The sequence below is a fragment of the Phoca vitulina genome, unplaced genomic scaffold (genome assembly GCF_004348235.1).
Source record: "Phoca vitulina isolate PV1807 unplaced genomic scaffold, GSC_HSeal_1.0 scaffold70, whole genome shotgun sequence".
NCBI classification, from domain to species: domain Eukaryota; kingdom Metazoa; phylum Chordata; class Mammalia; order Carnivora; family Phocidae; genus Phoca; species Phoca vitulina.
Window position 1 is genome coordinate 5,588,389 of NW_022589773.1, and position 16,736 is coordinate 5,605,124.

Here is a 16,736-nt window from a genome sequence, read left to right on the forward strand (position 1 = left end):
TCTGGCACGATTCTGGACAGTGTTATTTATTGATGGACATCTTTAATGGTTTGCTTTTTTCTTCTTCCAGGATTTCCTTCAAATGCTGTTGGAGAATATCCCAGAAGAAAAAAGGTGAGGACCGATTTAGGAATTAAGAGCCCGGTTTTACTTTTAATGTTAAAAATGACCCTGCCATTGTTTGGCTTGTTGCAATCTAGAAAGTTCAATCTTCATCTCTTAACAGCAGTAGGGACCTAGCCCAGGACAATCAACCAGCCCTAGAGCTAGGTCTGCGTGGATATTGGGAGCCAGGGCATGCAGCGTTGGGAGGGCCCAGAGTCAAAAGCCCTGAAAGTAGTATGAGAGACAAGCCAGGGACACTTCGTGGCCTCAGCTGCCGTGAAAAAGAAGGGAGGAGAGGAAAGTTCTAAGTTAGGGTTCTCTAGTTAACACGGTTTAATATAAGGAAATGCTGTTTAATTGAAGGTAAAAGTGTAGTGTAGTAATAAGAGCCTGGGATTTGAAGTCAGGCTCTCCTAGGTTCTTACCCCAGCATGGCTCCTTCCCAGCTCTGAGATTCGGAGTGAGTTACTTCATCCCTCCAAATTTCGGTTTTTCACCCTTGGGAGGAATAAAAGAGATAATATCTGTGAAAAGTAGGTGTTCAATCAATGATTGATAACAGTTATATCAATAGTCATCTTCTGTGCCTCAGGCCCTGTATACAGGATCTACATATAGTAAATCATTTAATCCTTATTACAGTACACCCCCCCCCCCCAACACCATCATCACAGTGGGTATTGGAGGGCAGTACTTCCTATATGCAGGCCCTCAGGTAATCCTTCATCCAACACTATTTAGTGCATGACATGTCTATCCCTATTTTCCCAGTAAGAGCACTGAGGTACTGAGGGGCTGACCACGTATAGGAGGAGGAGGTTTAGGACCTACATCAAAGTTTACACTGGGTTCATTCCAACCCTCTCCTTCTAATTTCCTATCTTAATTTAGACACTAGAAGTGAATACCCTGAAACATAATTCCCAATAGCAAAATTGGTATTTAACGTTGAGGGGGGGCATCTTGAGAAATTAAACATTCCTTTGAAGAAGAGCCAATGTTCTTCTCCTTTCTGATCCACAGATTTAACAATGTTTTTATGCTCATAATAGGTTTCCAAATGTGGAAATGAATTCTTTCACGCAGACACTGACTTGGACCCAGGCAAGGCCATCCTCCATGTAGGTGGGCCAGCTTTATAGGCAGTCCAAATGGAGTGTCTTAAAGGGAAGGTGGCAGGGTTTGAGCCACCAGGAGGTGACATGCAAATTCAGGGGGGTATCCAGGGGCCATGAAGACATGAAGATTTTTTTCTAAGTGTTAGACTTTTGCCTGGCCTTTTGTTTAAACTCCCCATCTTCCACCTTCTACTTCCAATTCTGGCTTCAACTGTTAGAAGTGTTATTGTTATCCGCTTGTTTTTTTAAATTAGATGTGAACACACACACATAGAGCAAGCCAGTGCATCATACAAAATGAACATACCCATATGATTTGATAAATTCCTTCATTTCTACCTCTTTGTGTTCATGCCTTTTGATGCTGAAGGAAGTCTTATACAGGGAGATTGCGTGGGGCTTTAGTAAACGGCCAAGATTATTAGCTCTTCAGGAGGCTGCTTGAAGGAAGTGTGGCTTGTTTTGGAAAGTCTTAAGTGTTTCAGATTTACCATCCTTTCTTTTTAAGCAGACATACGGATTTTCTTCATGCAAAATCACATCAGATGTGGCCATTATTCCTAAGGTCAGGAACAACAGTTTACCTGCAAGACATTTTTTTCCCCCTTTTCTTCTGTACCTGCCCTGGAATAACTTTTCAGATTCCCTGATAAGATGGAGCAGTTTCCTTAGAAACTAATGCAAGAAAAGAAAGATAAGACAATACTAGAAATGGTGTATTCTTATTACCAGTCTGTACTATACATTCTTTTGGAAGAACTTACGGCACAAATATAGCAAATTTCATGGAAGCAACAAAGTGCATTTTTAATTGGGAAGGGCTTCTTTCTTTTCATCCTCTTCCTGATAAGGTTATGAAGTTCATGGGGATGGCCCTGAGCCCTCTGGCTCCGAGGGCTCCGGGGGACTGGGATCTTATCATTGTGAATATTTATCGAGGGACACACTGTTGAGCCCACAAAGAGACTTTTGTTGGGATGGTCTCTGTTTAAGGGTGGCCACCGACCACCAACCTTCACCCCCTGAGAGGACGCCTTTCCCAGTTAGGGTCATGTTTTGGCTAGCAGATTTAAGCTTCCTTTTAAAATTCCCCTTAAAAGTTAAGGCGATTTCCTTCCTGCAATGAATCTATTTCAGCAAGTATAGCAGAATATTTTCTGAACCTTGAACATCTTTCCTGCTAACTAATGTCAGAATCTAATTCAGCTATTAAAACAGACCGTTTGCCCTTTTACCTATGCAGCATATTGTACCAATTTTATCTGGGTCTCCAAAGGCCCCACACCTACCCCCGGAGCCTCTAGTCTGTAGCCCGGCTGCAAACTGATCCTTGGGCACATCTGTCAGGCATGTGAGCCATTGTGAGCGGGGCAAGGTTCTTCAGATCAGACCAGCCACTTGGTGTTCAGGGGCCAGTCTCCTCTGTGTCACACTGTTTTGCGTTGTTCTCTTGCTTCGATTAATTTAACATTATCTATTGAGCGCCTCCCCTAGCAGGCTTTAGGCTGGACACTAGGGGACAGAAAGGAATAGATTCCATGTCCAGCCTGCAGGGAGCTCCTAATCAACATGAAGATATGCATGAAAACAGATCGTTATGATTCAGTGTAGGAAGTGCTTTTGGGAGTTTCAGAGTCCTCGGTGCACAGGGAAAGGCCCAGGCGTCCTAGCCTCAAGCCTTCAGGCAGAGAAGTACACCGAAGGTTCTAAGTAGGAGAGTGCCATCAGCAGATTGGAAGGATACTCCGGGGGGCAATGTGGAAGATCGATGTGGGCAGGGAGGACTAGAAGTCACGAGACCAATGAGAAACCTAGACAGCTGTTCACTCAAGAGATCTAGAGCTGGAACCCGGGCAGGGATGTGGCGGTGGCAGGAGGGTTTGGGAATAATGAACAGATCTGAGGGATATTCCAGAGGGGCCACGGATTAAGACTTGGTTGGTTGGTTTTGGAAGTTACGTGGAGGAATCCAGCACGACCTGACCTTTCTTTCTGGGCCACTCAGTGACCCTCTGGAGTAGTGCTGGAAGCAGAGGGGGCTGGGAATTTGTCTCAGGAATCCATGTGGGGCAGGGAGTGGGAGGGAGAGCATTTGGAGGTGGAGGGGAGGGAGTGAGGAGTTGTGTTTTAGACATCTTCAATGTGAGGTTTCTGTTCAAATGTTGATGTTTTATGAGACCAAGGGAAGAAAAAGCTGAAAGTGCTTAGAAGGAAATCCAAACAGACCCTGGGCACCAGCTGGCCCTGATGCAAGAGCTCCCTGCCCAACTAATATATCAACCCTATCAACAGTGGCTTGCTCTTCCTTTTTTTTTTTTTTTTTTTTAATATTTGTTTATTTGAGAGCAGGGGAGAGAGCAGGGGGAGGAGCAGAGGGAGAGAGAGTCTTAAGCAAACTCTGCACTGAGCGTGGAGCCCGACGTGGGGATCAGTCTCACGACCCTGAGATCACGACCTGAGCCAAAACCAAGAGTTGGACGCTTAACCAACTGTGCTACCCAGGCGCCCCAACAGTGGTTTTTTCTTTGCTCATCAGTTATTATGTCTCTGTGTGCACGTCCCTGTATTTGGTTTCATTCACTGCCCTGCCTCCCCCGTGGAGCTAGGGAGTGCTCGCTTATAGATGTGACCTCAGCCATTCTCATTATCTGCCTGAGCACAAATGACTCCTTTTGATCGAGAAACAAATAACCATGTGCAGAGTTCTGAGACGCACACTATTTGTATCCACATGTAGAGAGGGAACTTAAAAACCTAAACTACAAAAATTTAAAAATCTGTGAAGAATGTCGGTCGCACTGCTGAACGAGGGCTTTTCCATTTCAGACCCTGAGCACCGAGGGCCCCAGTGCTTGCGTTCATCCAGTACCTGCACTTCCAGTGTTCCTTCCATCTGTGGTTTAGTTCACGTGACAGTTGCGGGGGGCCTTAGAAAGTTGTGAAAGTTGTGCTTTCCTTCAGAGGCGTGGATAGAACGCGATCATTAGACTCTCAAGGGCTGCAGGTGGGAGCAGAGAGCGGTGAGGACTCTTCTGATCGGCCGCGGGTGATAGGCACAAGTGGCAGAGCTGCTGGCCAGCCCAGCCATCCGTGTCCCTCGGCCCTCAGAAATCAACTGAACAAGCAATATAGCGCGTGCAATACCATTTTCACACGAGCCCAGGTCTATTTCTAGGCATGTTAATATCACAAAGGGAAGAGCCCCTGCCTTTCAGCTTTCTCCACTTGAAACACAGTTATTTCTCTCACCCGCATTATGCCACGGTGTCCAACATACTCTCTCCCCTGCTGTGCTGACTATGTGTGACCACATTTATAGCTCAGAGGGCCTGAAGACAGATGCCTGAAACTCAAGAGTGGCCTTACAGGATGTAGGAGTGCAGAGAGGGTACTCTCCAGCCAGGGGGAAAAACAACCTGCTGTTCCAGCTATCCAGGAGGCTCGGGTAATGAGGCGCAAGTACCGCTCACTAGTACAAATATGGGGGCATGCGGTCGTGGGTCTGTGTACTTTTAGCTATCTGTATAAAATCAATTTCCATAGTGATCAGACATGCAGAAGAGTAATTTCCTGTAAGTCCAGGGTCCCAGCGAAGTGGAAATGCTTCTGCTTGTTGTTGTGATTATTTAAGCCACATGATCTCAGAGGGGAAACATTCACCATTGGCTTAGACTCTGTCTTGATCTGAAAAAGTCAACTTTTGCTTTACCATGGCTATCTATCCAAGTCTAGACCTAAAAATTCACCTGCACTGTCATCTCAATCACTATGATCAAAACAGCAAAAACTATGGAATTGTTACTTTTTCCCTCCAAACAGTCTGCAGTTCATTTCTTCCTTGCAGATTAAGCATTATTGGGGTGCCTGGCTGGCTCAGTTGGTAGAGCATATGACTCTTGATCTTGAGGTTGTGGGTTTGAGGCCCATGTTGGGCATGGAGCCTACTTAAAAAAATTTCAGCATTATCACACATCTCTCATAATTTCCTTGGGAAGTAAGGCCACTTATAGTACCTTCATTTTTTTTTTTTTTTAGCAGTTGAAGTTATTGCTTTCATCATTCTCTCATAGTTTAAAGTCTCATTCCCTGTTAGCAATCCCCAGACAGGCGTCAGTGTGGTTCGATGTCTGCACTGGTATTGGGAGTCTAGAAACCTGGGTCTTTTCTTTAGCCCTTTGTCTGGCCTGACTTTGGCCAGTCTTCTTATGCTGCAGTTTCTCCATCTGCTCAAAGCCACACAATAATTGACACCCACTTCACAAGGATATTATGAGGAATGAAGTGATAATGGTTATAAGATGCTGTGAACTTTTCCAAAGGAAAGTGATCTGAAAACACATGTTCTTTTCATTCACGGGAGAGTGTCTTCTGCTCCTGGATGCAGCTGAACGATGAACTCTCCTGCCCTTACACTTTTGCTCCTCCCAAGGGTCTCCCCATCTCTTCAGAACTGTAAATGAAGGGCAGACAAACAGGGTGACCACAGCAGGGGCCAGGCCGCCTTCGGCAGGAGAGATGTGAGCAAGAAGGAGAAGGCAGGGCTGTTTGGTGCGAGCACAGGCCCTCCTTTTCCACAGGCTTGCCTGCCCCCAAAAATCACAATCGATGTATCATGATACCTAAGTTCAGCATAGAAAGAAAAGTGGGGGCTTCGCAGCCAGGCAGCGTAGACTTGGATCTGTGTGGCCTTGGTTAAGTCCCTTAACTTCCCAGAACGTGCATTTGCTCATCTCTGAATGGGGATACTAATATTGGTCTTGTGCAAATAATGTCAAGTTTAAATGAGATATTCTTTCTAGTGCCTGGTACACAGTAGGTGTTCAGTAAGCAATAGCTACTACTTTTATGCCTTTACTTGGTAGTGGGCAGAGGGGTTTTTGTTTGCTTTGTTTTTGGTGCCACTCCATAATAGGACCTGTGTGTACAAACACTAAATATGGCAATGCAAAATTTGCCTTATTACTTTCCAGTGGAATAACCAACCACACAGTTGGCCCAGCCAGCTCTTCAGGTCATAGACTGTAGCACAAGTTGTTCACAGTCTCCACTTTGGTCTCCCTGCCTCCGGCCTCTTTCCCTTCTGTTACTCCTCCTCGACTCCCTTTTGTTTGTGCCATTCTGTGGACATGCTCCGAGCCTCCTCGATGAGGCCAAGGCTCAATGGCAGGATGTCAGGGTTCTCACAGAACACCCCTTTTTTTCCTCACCTCATTCTGTGTGCCTGCCCAGTTGACCATGGCTTTGGACTTTCCTGCTTCTGCTCCCTTTGCCCTGCATGCACTTTCCTTCCATTTTGCTGGCCCTGCACCATCGTTGGGGACAGCACAGCCTTCCTCCATGACATGGTTCAAGCTTTGCTTCCTTGAAGAAGACTCCCCTGACACGCCTCCCACCATCCTCCTTCTAGCTGAGCCACCTGAGGCAGCCGGTGCCTCTTGCACACGTAGTCCCACATCTCTGCATTAGCGCTGGTGGCACCGTGGGCGTGCCTGGTATGTGTCCCTATTGGACAGTCCAGCCCTGGGGGTTCCCAGCTCAGCCCTCCACAGAACCTTGTGCCCTGTAGGCATCCACCGAACCAATGCCGCAGGGAGAAGTGTTGCCCATTCTTCAGTTTTCTCTGGTGAAGACTTGGGCCTTGCTCAGTGACATTCCAGGGCTCAGCTCCCTGGCCCCTCCCCATGCCACCCTTAAAACTATGTGTTTGGGGGCGCCTGGGTGGCTCAGTCGTTAGGCGTCTGCCTTCGGCTCAGGTCATGATCCCAGGGTCCTGGGATCGAGCCCCGCGTCGGGCTCCCTGCTCAGTGGGAAGCCTGCTTCTCCCCCCTCCCATTCCCTCTGCTTGTTCCCTCTCTCGCTGTGTCTCTCTCTGTCAAATAAATAAATACAATTTTTTTTTTTTTTTTTTTAAGATTTTATTTATTTATTTGACAGAGAGAGACATAGTGAGAGCAGGAACACAAGCAGGGGGAGCAGGAGAGGGAGAAGCAGGCTTCCCGCGGAGCAGGGAGCCCGATGTGGGACTCGATCCCAGGATTCTGGGATCATGACCTGAGCCGAAGGCAGACGCTTAATGACTGAGCCACCCAGGCGCCCCAATAAATACAATCTTTAAAAAACAAAACAAAACAAAAAACTGTGTGTTCCAGCTAAAATTCCCTGAAGGAAATTTATGTCCACGTCCTCTTACTCGCTCCTCCATGACTATGCACAACAGCTGTTCGCCCTCTTTTGTAAAATCACTCAAAAATGGCCATGAAGTCACTCCCAGACTTCTCTTCTTCAGGACATTGAACCCCAGTTCCCTCGACCCCCCTTGTGGACCCAGTGTACTCGCCCCTTTGATCCTCACTACCTTCTTGTCTAAATCCTTTCTAAATCCCCTGTCTTCCTCTCGAGTTGGGCAAGATTTAAGAATGCCCGTTTTCCTAGAATGCCACAGCTCAACAAAGCTTGGGTCAGAGTCAGCCTCTTGCTTTGGCTTTCCTGAGATCGCTGGAAGGAGGGTGACGGGAGCTCTTGGCCCCAGGGCCCCGGAGGGCTCCCGACATCCCAGTGCCCCTCTCTGGCTGGAAAGGAAGCAGATGAATGGGCGACTTAGGAAAAGCTTCAGGGAAGGAAGGACCCGGGAGAAAGCAGGCGTGCCTCTCAATCAGGATAGACAACTTAGAGCACCAGCAGATCCCCAGCTGTTGAGGCCCCAGGGCAGGAACCCAGCACCACCAAGTGAACCCCCCTCCTGGGTGCCAGACAAGGTGGGGATGGTCTGCGTTCCTTCCCCACAAGAGCAGGCCTTCCACGGAGCCTCTTAACCTTCAGCGGAAATTATATAGTCTGTCTGCCCTTGCAGCCTTGCACGTTTCGTTAGAAAGTAAATCAGCTTTGAGTTCCTCAGACACTTCTCTAAGGGGCCCCTTCAGCCCTGCTCTCCTCCTCCTCCCAGCAGATCAGTCAGGCCTGTGAAGGGCATTGCCAGCACCTCCCAGTGCGGCCGACCGAGCCCAAAGAAGAACAGTGATCTGGATCTAAGGTGCTCTGAGAGCCACCTCCTCCCTTCCAGTCACCCACCCACCCACCCCTGCCCCACGTGCTGCACACGTGCGTGCACACACATGCCTCCACGCTCTGCGTCACAGCAGGAACTTGGTCGCTCGCACCTGGATTGATGCTGTTGAGTGACCACGAAGAAGTAGTGGGGCAAGGCTCGGGGACGGTGGCCCCTGTGGGCACCTGCATACAAGGCACGCCCAGTAATTCCACTGAGCCCGGGAACCTGGAGGAGCCCAGCGCAAGCATCCTGGGGAGGTCATTGTTCTCCCCTTCTCCACTTCTGGCCTGTCCCCTTCCCCGGTCATCCCACAGATGGGCATCATCTTGAAATGAATCCAAACCACTTACTCTGCGTAGTCCCTCCTGCCCCCCATTTTCTTTGGAAATACTAACAGTTGCACCCTTCTGCAACGTTTGCTTTTGCCCTGGCCCAGGAAGACCAAGGCACACCAGTGACTTGCTTCTCACTGGGGAAGAGAAGGTCGCAAAAATATCAGTCAGCCCCTTCTTCCCCAACCCCATCCAGGCCCGCTTCTCCCTCCTCCCTTTCTCACTACTGCCCAGCCTGGAGCATAGCCCAGGAGGTGAGGGAGCACTGGCTTCAGCACCTTAACATCACAGATGGATGGCATTGTATCTTTCCACAACTTCTCTGCAATCCCTAAAAGGAGGGAAGGAATATTATTTATATATATATCTGTGTGTGTGTGTGTGTGTGTATGTATGTATATATATATGTATATATATTTATGTATGATGTAGAATATAATATATAAAATTTTTATAGGTTTGGAGTTTAACACATTGGGAATCTCTTACTGGGAAAGGTGGTTTTTAAATTAAAAGGGAATACTTTTTATTGAAACAAAAGTGAAATGTGTTTTCATTCATTCAAATAAAAAATATCTATGGGAAGCATCTTTTATACCAGGAACTGGTCTCCATTCTGGATCTCGAGAAGTGAGTCAAACAGCCATAGACCCTGATCTCAGAGAGCTTCGATCCAGTGAGGGGACAGTTAAAGGGCAAGTAATGAAATAGACGGCAGGCACGCAGTGCGGAATGCCATGGCGCAGAGGGCAGGGAGCATGGTGGATGCCTCACACACAGCCTGGGACAGGGCTCAGGAAAGGCCTCTGCGAGCAGGGAGATGGAGCTGGGGCCGGGGGTATCTAGACAGGGACTGCGGTTGCTTTAAATGTCATTAGCCCAGGAACACAGGAAGACGCAACCTAAGGTCTGTTGACCCTAAATATACTGGATACTTCACGAATTGAAGGAGTATTCAAATCAGCAGGACATGAAACCAAAAGAATTGGAGCTGACTTTGGGTCAGACTTAACGAGCAACTTTTATTTCAAATAAAGCAGCCTGTGGGCCTCTGCGCTCTGACAGGGGATCGTGCCATCTGTGCCTGCCGCAGCCCCCGTCACGATAAAGTTCAAATTTCATTTTGATGTGCTAAGTGCTGGAGCGTTCCGATTTCACTTTGCTGCCAACTGTGGAGGAAGCAGTCGTGCCTGATGTGTCCTGTCCTCCCTGAATTGGGGCTCCCAACCCAACAGTTCCTCTCGAGGCATTAAGAGCACCTATTACAGTGTGCCTCCGATTTTTAGATCCCATCGTGCACATCCCTGTTGACCGAAGCTACGCTGAGTGTGACTGAGTGCCCTCTGCACTTGAACCTGGCACAACGTTGCTTTTCTCCAGGGAACAGGTACTTCTCTGGAAGATCGATGCTGTGATCTACCCGAATAGTTATAGAAAAAGGTGCTATGTATGTAGTAAGTGCTCTGTACCGTTTTAATCCTTGACTTTTTGCTTTATTTTTAAAGGCTTGAGTTGTCTGTGGAAAACATCTTCCGAGACTGGCTTGAGAGTTCTGGAATACCACAGGTGGGCTCAACATGACTGGTCAGGAGGGTCTGTAGAGGAGAGTGAAGCTTGCTGCTTAGCGTATCAATTTTGACAATGATTTGTTTGTATGTGTAGTTATAAAAGTAACCATCTTACTGAGGTGGAGTATCTGTAAGTCAGGAAAATGATGGTCTCCCACCCTTTTCCGCCCGCGATCATGGTGTGTGCCTCCGGCCTCTGCCTCAGGGGACTGTGGCGCTGTAGGTGGGCGTGCTGGTTGACCTTGAACTGTGTGTTAAGTGAGATCTTGCAAAGTGTGGTGTATATTGTGGGTGGTGTCACCAGGCAACACTTCAAGGCCACCGGTCGGTTGAGCAGGTGGTCTCCAGCTCTGTTTTTTGGATACCGCCAGGTGAGTGAGTGAGCTGGCTTGCCTACAGCTTTCCTCTGACCTATTATGCCCTTCGTTCTCCATCATTTCCCCGCTGCAGCTGCCCCTCAACTTCCTCGCCTGGTTCTGCATCCCTGCCTCAAGCTGGTGTGATCCGAATGAGCCATGTAGATTCATTTCTTCATCTTATGGACCGGGACCTATCCCAGCTGAATGGTTGTTCTACTGTCTCCCTCCCTTTCAGCCCATGGGCACGTCTGAGGGAGAGACATTCCCGACCAGTCCCAGCTCCATGGGAACTGCCTAGCTTGGAGCCTCACCTCCCTCCACTCTCCCCAGGTCCTGTGCTTCCTGGAGCCTGACGGGCAGCCCCCGAGGGCCGACCCTTGCCAGAGCATAGGCCCTGGGAAGTTGAGGGTGGCATCCCGTGTGGAGCCGATCAAGGGACCCTGCAGGCCTGGAGCTTCCCAGTCTGGGCTGCACCCCCACCCCCCGAGCAGCTGCAGACCCATCAGAGTGAGCCCTAGTGTCTGGGAGTGGACCCCCATGGCTGTGAGAAACCCTGCCCTGGGCCCAGGCAAGCAGCCTCCTTAGCCTGCTCGTTTCTAGTTTCACGGCTGGTTATATGAGCTTCCCCTTGGGAGTGTCTGAATGTCAATGAATGTCTGTGAACCATGAAATTAAGGAACAGGAGGGGCTGCTCTCCATTACCTTTTCATCCCTCTCTTCACATCTTTGTCCGTGCTATCACACAGGGGAAAATGTCGGCCACCAGCCGCCATGAACTCGTTCCTAAAAAGGATGCAGTTCCTTCTGTTCGGGGATGCGTGTCACCTGTTAAAAAGTTATTTATTTGGCCCAATCGTCTGGGAGCAAAAAAAAAAAAAAAAAAAAAAACCCTGAGGTCTAAAAAAGCAAAACCAAACAGGGGAGGGTAAGGCAACAGTCCTGGGAGGCAGCTCTGTCAGCTTGTGTGTGTTATAGTGAGGTCCTGGGCTTTCTAAGGCGGGGGCTTCCGAACCCGGCCATTTACTGCGGAGAAAAGTCTCAAAAACAAAGTTAAGGTTTGTCTGATCCCAAATAGCCGAGCGTTGCCTTCTTCTTTGAGATGGGGGCAGAGGGCATTCGCCAAAGCTGTGGGCCTTGTGTTCCGAGGCCAGGCTGTTGCAAGGCGCCCAGACATTCTTTCCATGGCCTGGAAACTGGAAAGAGTGGGGAGCTCAGAGAGCAGGATCCCGAAATTTCCTGGCTCCACACAACAAGACCGCTGTATTCAACAGTTAGCCCCGAGGGAAGAGAAAAGAAAGAGTCCTTAATCGAGTGCCCAGAAGCAGGCGCACCCCACTTGGGCTGTAACACTGGGGCTGACCCTCTCAGTCCCAGGAGGCTCCCTAATTTCCCCTGAAGAGAAGGAGGCTTTGCCACCAGCAGGAGGCTTTTGCTTTTCATTAAAAGGGGGAGGGGCGCGGCGAAGGGAGAGATTTGCCTCTGAGCAGTGCATTTTTTCCAAGGTCTAGTTGCATTTGTGACAGCTTATAGTGTAGACAAGAATTTCTGCTATAAACTGACGAAACCTGCTGTCAAAACACAGCCAGGTGCAATGAGGCCAGCCTAGCTATAAATTGTCTTTAAGACCCAACTGGTATTTCCTTGGGCGCTTAACTGTTCAGTAAAAACAACAGCGTCAGACAGAAAGGACTCTGATTTAGTGCACATCTTTCCATTGGTGAATGATCAGAAGGCACCTTTTCATCTCCGTACCCATTCTCTGCCATTATTTACATGGTTGATGATGATTTACTCACTCACGGTCCTTTTTGCACTCCTTGAGAGTTCCTTCTCGGTTCCACTTCAGTGAAAGGCTCTGCAAAGGCCCGGGACCCTCTGGGTGCAGCCAGCTGGCGGTGAATGGGACACCTTGTTCTTTGTCCCCATCATTATAATATAAAGTTACGAGTGTGCTTGGCCGGGATTGACAACCAGAGCACTGAAATCGCTTCGATGCTCTTTGTTCTCGTTAAAAATTTCTGTCCACCAGCAACTGAAGTCATTCATGACAAAAGAGTCACGTTCTCCCGGTAAAGTTTTCATTCCACAGGTTACAGAGGCTTTTTGTCTCCTCTCAGGAAGGCTTGCCTTGTGGTTGGCCTCGATTTTCCTTTTTGGCCACACTGAATGGAAATCATTAAAAAAAATGTGGAAATCACTTCAGCAGCAATAAAAGTAAGCATGAGCCCCAAAGAAGTAAAAGAAATTGGATCCAAACCTCTTTAAAGAACACCCAACCCTGTAACCTTTGGCTTTGCAAACAGATTTAAAATTGATTGTACCATCAGTATTATAGATTATTTCCTTTTATGACTTGTTTTTTTCTGGTTATAGAAGTATTATGTATTTATTTTAGAATATAAAAAGTTCAAAATAAGAAAATTAAAATGGCCCAGAGATAATTTTTTGCTATAAGTCCTTTCAGTCATTTTTCTGGAGGTCTGAATACATGGTTTACCCTTTCCTTTGTCTCCCTTTTTAAAACTCAAATAATGTGTTCTCTGTAGCAAGTTCAAGCAATAGCAAGATATAAAAAGGAAAAGCCCTTGCCCCCATCAGCCTTTCTCTGCAGAGATGATCCAGGCTGGCCAACAGCACGGTGTGGTCCTTCCACACATTCTCTGTGCTATACAGAATGTAGGTGCATATCCTTTTTAAACAAAATTGGAATCTTATTATCCAAGCTCAAAGTTCTCATTTAAAAGTATATCTTAAGCAGCTTTCCTTATCCTTTGATATAATTTAAGAGCAGTAATTTTCAACAGCTGCCTAGCCTTCTAACGAATAGTACTGTAATTTAATTTACTCAGATTCCCTCCTCGCCCCAAATAGTATACATTATTTCTAAGAAAGTCGCCCATTCTGCTAATTTGACTGTTCTATAAATAGATATTGACTTCTTTTAATGTCTGCCCAAGTGTCTCTTCCAAACCCCCCCACCAGCCTGTATGCACATATATTCCAACTCCTTTTAAAACATTTATGTGCAGATACGTTAGAAATAACTTTCCCATCCAGCCTTTTATCTGTACTTCCTTATTTTAGTTGCTACAGAATTCTCTGACTCCTCTTTTTCCTTGAGTTCCTGGCCACATTGCCAAGTCCTGGTATCCTTATATACATATTTATTACATTTCGAATTTTCTTTCCTTTCCTACCGCCTCCCCCATTTTTTCATTATATTTTGCTTGGACCGGTTCAGTAGCTAATTGGTTTTTTAGCCACGAAGGTGTTCCGCATCAATACTAAGTGGATCTTTCTAAAAGATTCCTCCTCACCAGAAACTTATCCCCCATTGACTGTGGATTGAGGACAAACTCTTTGGCTTGCTATTTGAGGCTATCAGCAGAACTGCCCCAGGCTGTCTTTTTAAACTTTAATTTCTACCCTCCTAGGTATATGCCCAACCATAATTACCAATCTCTAAATGTTTGTTTCTTTGCCACCGACCTTCCTTTGTGCATTTCCTTTTCTCCTTGGAACGCTTTCCTTTCTGTGTACTTAGCAAGTGTCATGACCTGCCTTACATTGTTGCTATTTGTATATGTGTCTCATACATAGGCTTCCCCACCCAGAGGAAATAAGGGCTCTGTCTGACTCATCTTGTCTTACCTGCTGTGATGTGCACAGTAGGTGCTTGGGGTCTCGCTGTCCAGTATGGCAGCCGCTAGCCACACGTAATTATTCAGCACTTGAAAAATATCTAGTCTGCCTGAAGAGCTGAATTTTTAATCTAATCCACATCTAAATTTAAGATCTAATAATTCAGTTTTTGTTTGGAACAACTTTGGGTATGTGAATGAATCTACTTTTTTTAACCGTAAATTTTATGAAATCTAAATACAGACCAAGCATTTCTGGTTAAAATTTAGCACTTGAGGTGGACTGTGAAAACACATCAGATTTAGAAGATTTATTACCAAAAAAGGAAGGTAAAATGTCTCTTTAATGGTTTTTAAAATATTGGTTACATGTCACAATGATACTGTTTTGGCTACGTCATAACCCAATGTATATATACCCACTAAAATATATTATTAAAATTAACTTTAGCTGTTACATCTTACTTTTTAAATGCAGCAACTAGGAAATCGTAAATGACAAATGTGGCTCGCATATATTCCTAGTGAACAGTACTGCTCTAAAACTATTAGATGAATTAAAATCTGAGTGCATGATGCCTTAAAATCCCCCACCAAATAAATGTAACTGAAATCATCTGTATTTTTGTCAAATGTATGGATAAAGATAGAGCTCGGCCAGTCCATAGACACCCTTCAATGTGCCGTGACAGCGCAGATGATTATAGTCCACGGATGGGAGTGCTTGTTCACTGTGGGCATCCAGAAGGGCATGAACCAATTACCAGCCTCACTTCAGCTCTTAGTTTCGACTCCCAGGCAGCCTGTTTCCCGAGGTACTAACAAGTAGCACATTGACGACGCCAGTGAACCTCACGGCCCTTCTGTGGCGCTGTCTGCTGTTTGGGGGAAGTGCTGAGCAGATGTGAACAGGCAAAGCCATGGGCATCAAGGGCACTGAGGAGGCTCGAGAAGATGGGTAATAGCCGATCACATCGGGTGTCTCAGACAGGCAGGAAGCACCTCAAGCTCCCAGACTTGCTCCTGCATCCCCTCCTAGAACAGCAGGTTCTTGTGTCATCTTGGAGAATGCCACTCCTTTTCAAGCAAACATCTGCAAGTTGCCAAAGGCCACACAAGCAAATGATGGACAACTTAAGTCTCGTAGGGAAAATGCTGAGGTCACAGAACTGAGGAAATTTGATAAGATGTGGTGCTTTTAGCACAGAGAAAGCCTGTGGTTTATTAGCGGCATAACTTGTAAGCTTATTTTTTGCACAGTTTATGTAATCACATCAACATAAGTTTAAGGTCTATTGGGATACTCAGTCTCAGTGATGTCTATAAGAATTCTACATTTAATGGTCATTCAAGAAAACTGAGACTGGTTATTTTGCAAACTCCAGAGAAATGATATTTTTCAAATTATATGTGCTATGAGATCCTTGCTTCTTTTTTTATCAGTAGTAGCAGTTGCTATAATGTGGTGTGTTTTTTGGGCTCCTAATAATTTTTTTTTTTTTTAAAGATTTTATTTATTTATTTGAGAGAGAGAATGAGATAGAGAGAGAGAGCATGAGAAGGGGGAGGGTCAGAGGGAGAAGCAGACTCCCTGCCGAGCAGGGAGCCCGATGCGGGACTCGATCCCGGGACTCCAGGATCATGACCTGAGCCAAAGGCAGCGGCTTAACCAACTGAGCCACCCAGGTGCCTCTGGGCTCCTAATAATTTTGCTGTCTTTTTAGTCCAGTGGTTCGGCTTATATTTTCTAAGTGACTAAATACCTTGTCAGGGGGCTTTAGAGATACACTGACTAGATTCCCTGGCCTCAGTTGGGGCAGGGCCCATCATGTCGATGAGTCGCCACAGTTCATCGAAGAGCCCACAAATCCCTCAAAGTGATACACTGCTCTGCAATCACAAGAGACAGAGAGAGAGTTTATTAAAGTCCTTTCATCTGTAGCCTGATTTCTTTCATTCTTGGCATCTGTGCCTTCGTGCTCTTACTAGTTAGCTCAGGCTGCCATAACAAAATCCCACAGATCGGGTGGGATTTTGCAACAGACATTTATGATCTCCCGGTTCTGGAGGCTGGACGTCCAAGATCAAGGTATGGGTGAGATCGGTTTCTCCTGAGGCCTCTCTCCTTGGCTCACATATGGCCAACTTCTCCCTGTGTCCTCATATGGTCTCTCCCCTGTGTGCGTAGAGATCTCTGTCCTAATCTTCCCTCCTAAGGACACCAGTCAATTAGATTAGAGCCCACTTTGTGATCTCATTTTACCTTAATCACCTTTTTAAAGGCCCTATCTCCAATGCAATCACATTCTGAGGTATTAGGGGTTAGGATTTCAACATGTAAATTTAGGGCGAATATTCAGCCCATAACAATGCTTATTCCCAATACTTCCCTGATTAGTTCTACATTTCTTGTGAATCCCTTCAAAATGGCCAATAAAAATCACTCAAGTCAACCTCACTATATATTTTATTCCCCTATGGATGAATATTTTTGGGGTCTATAGATTTTTGTGGTCCCAAATGACATCCTGTCTTGTGGAACAAGAGAGAAATGTGGGAAGGAAG

General features: G+C 46.5%; 1 protein-coding gene across 10 annotated transcripts in view; it reads left to right on the plus strand.

Annotated features, from left to right (window-relative positions):
• AOPEP (aminopeptidase O (putative)) overlaps positions 1-16,736 on the plus strand; it is a 337,732-nt gene that overhangs the window by 226,958 nt on the left and 94,038 nt on the right. For 9 of the 10 annotated variants that reach the window (XR_004297944.1, XR_004297945.1, XM_032392876.1 and 6 more), the window contains 2 exons: positions 71-114; positions 10,109-10,169. Coding sequence is in view for 8 of the 10 variants with exons in the window: in XM_032392876.1 (XP_032248767.1) it covers positions 71-114; positions 10,109-10,169 (105 nt within the window). In the remaining 2 variants the exon portion in view is untranslated. Of the gene's footprint in view, positions 1-70; positions 115-10,108; positions 10,170-10,621; positions 15,691-16,736 lie in introns of those variants that run through there. The other variant, XM_032392881.1, reaches the window with a different exon arrangement.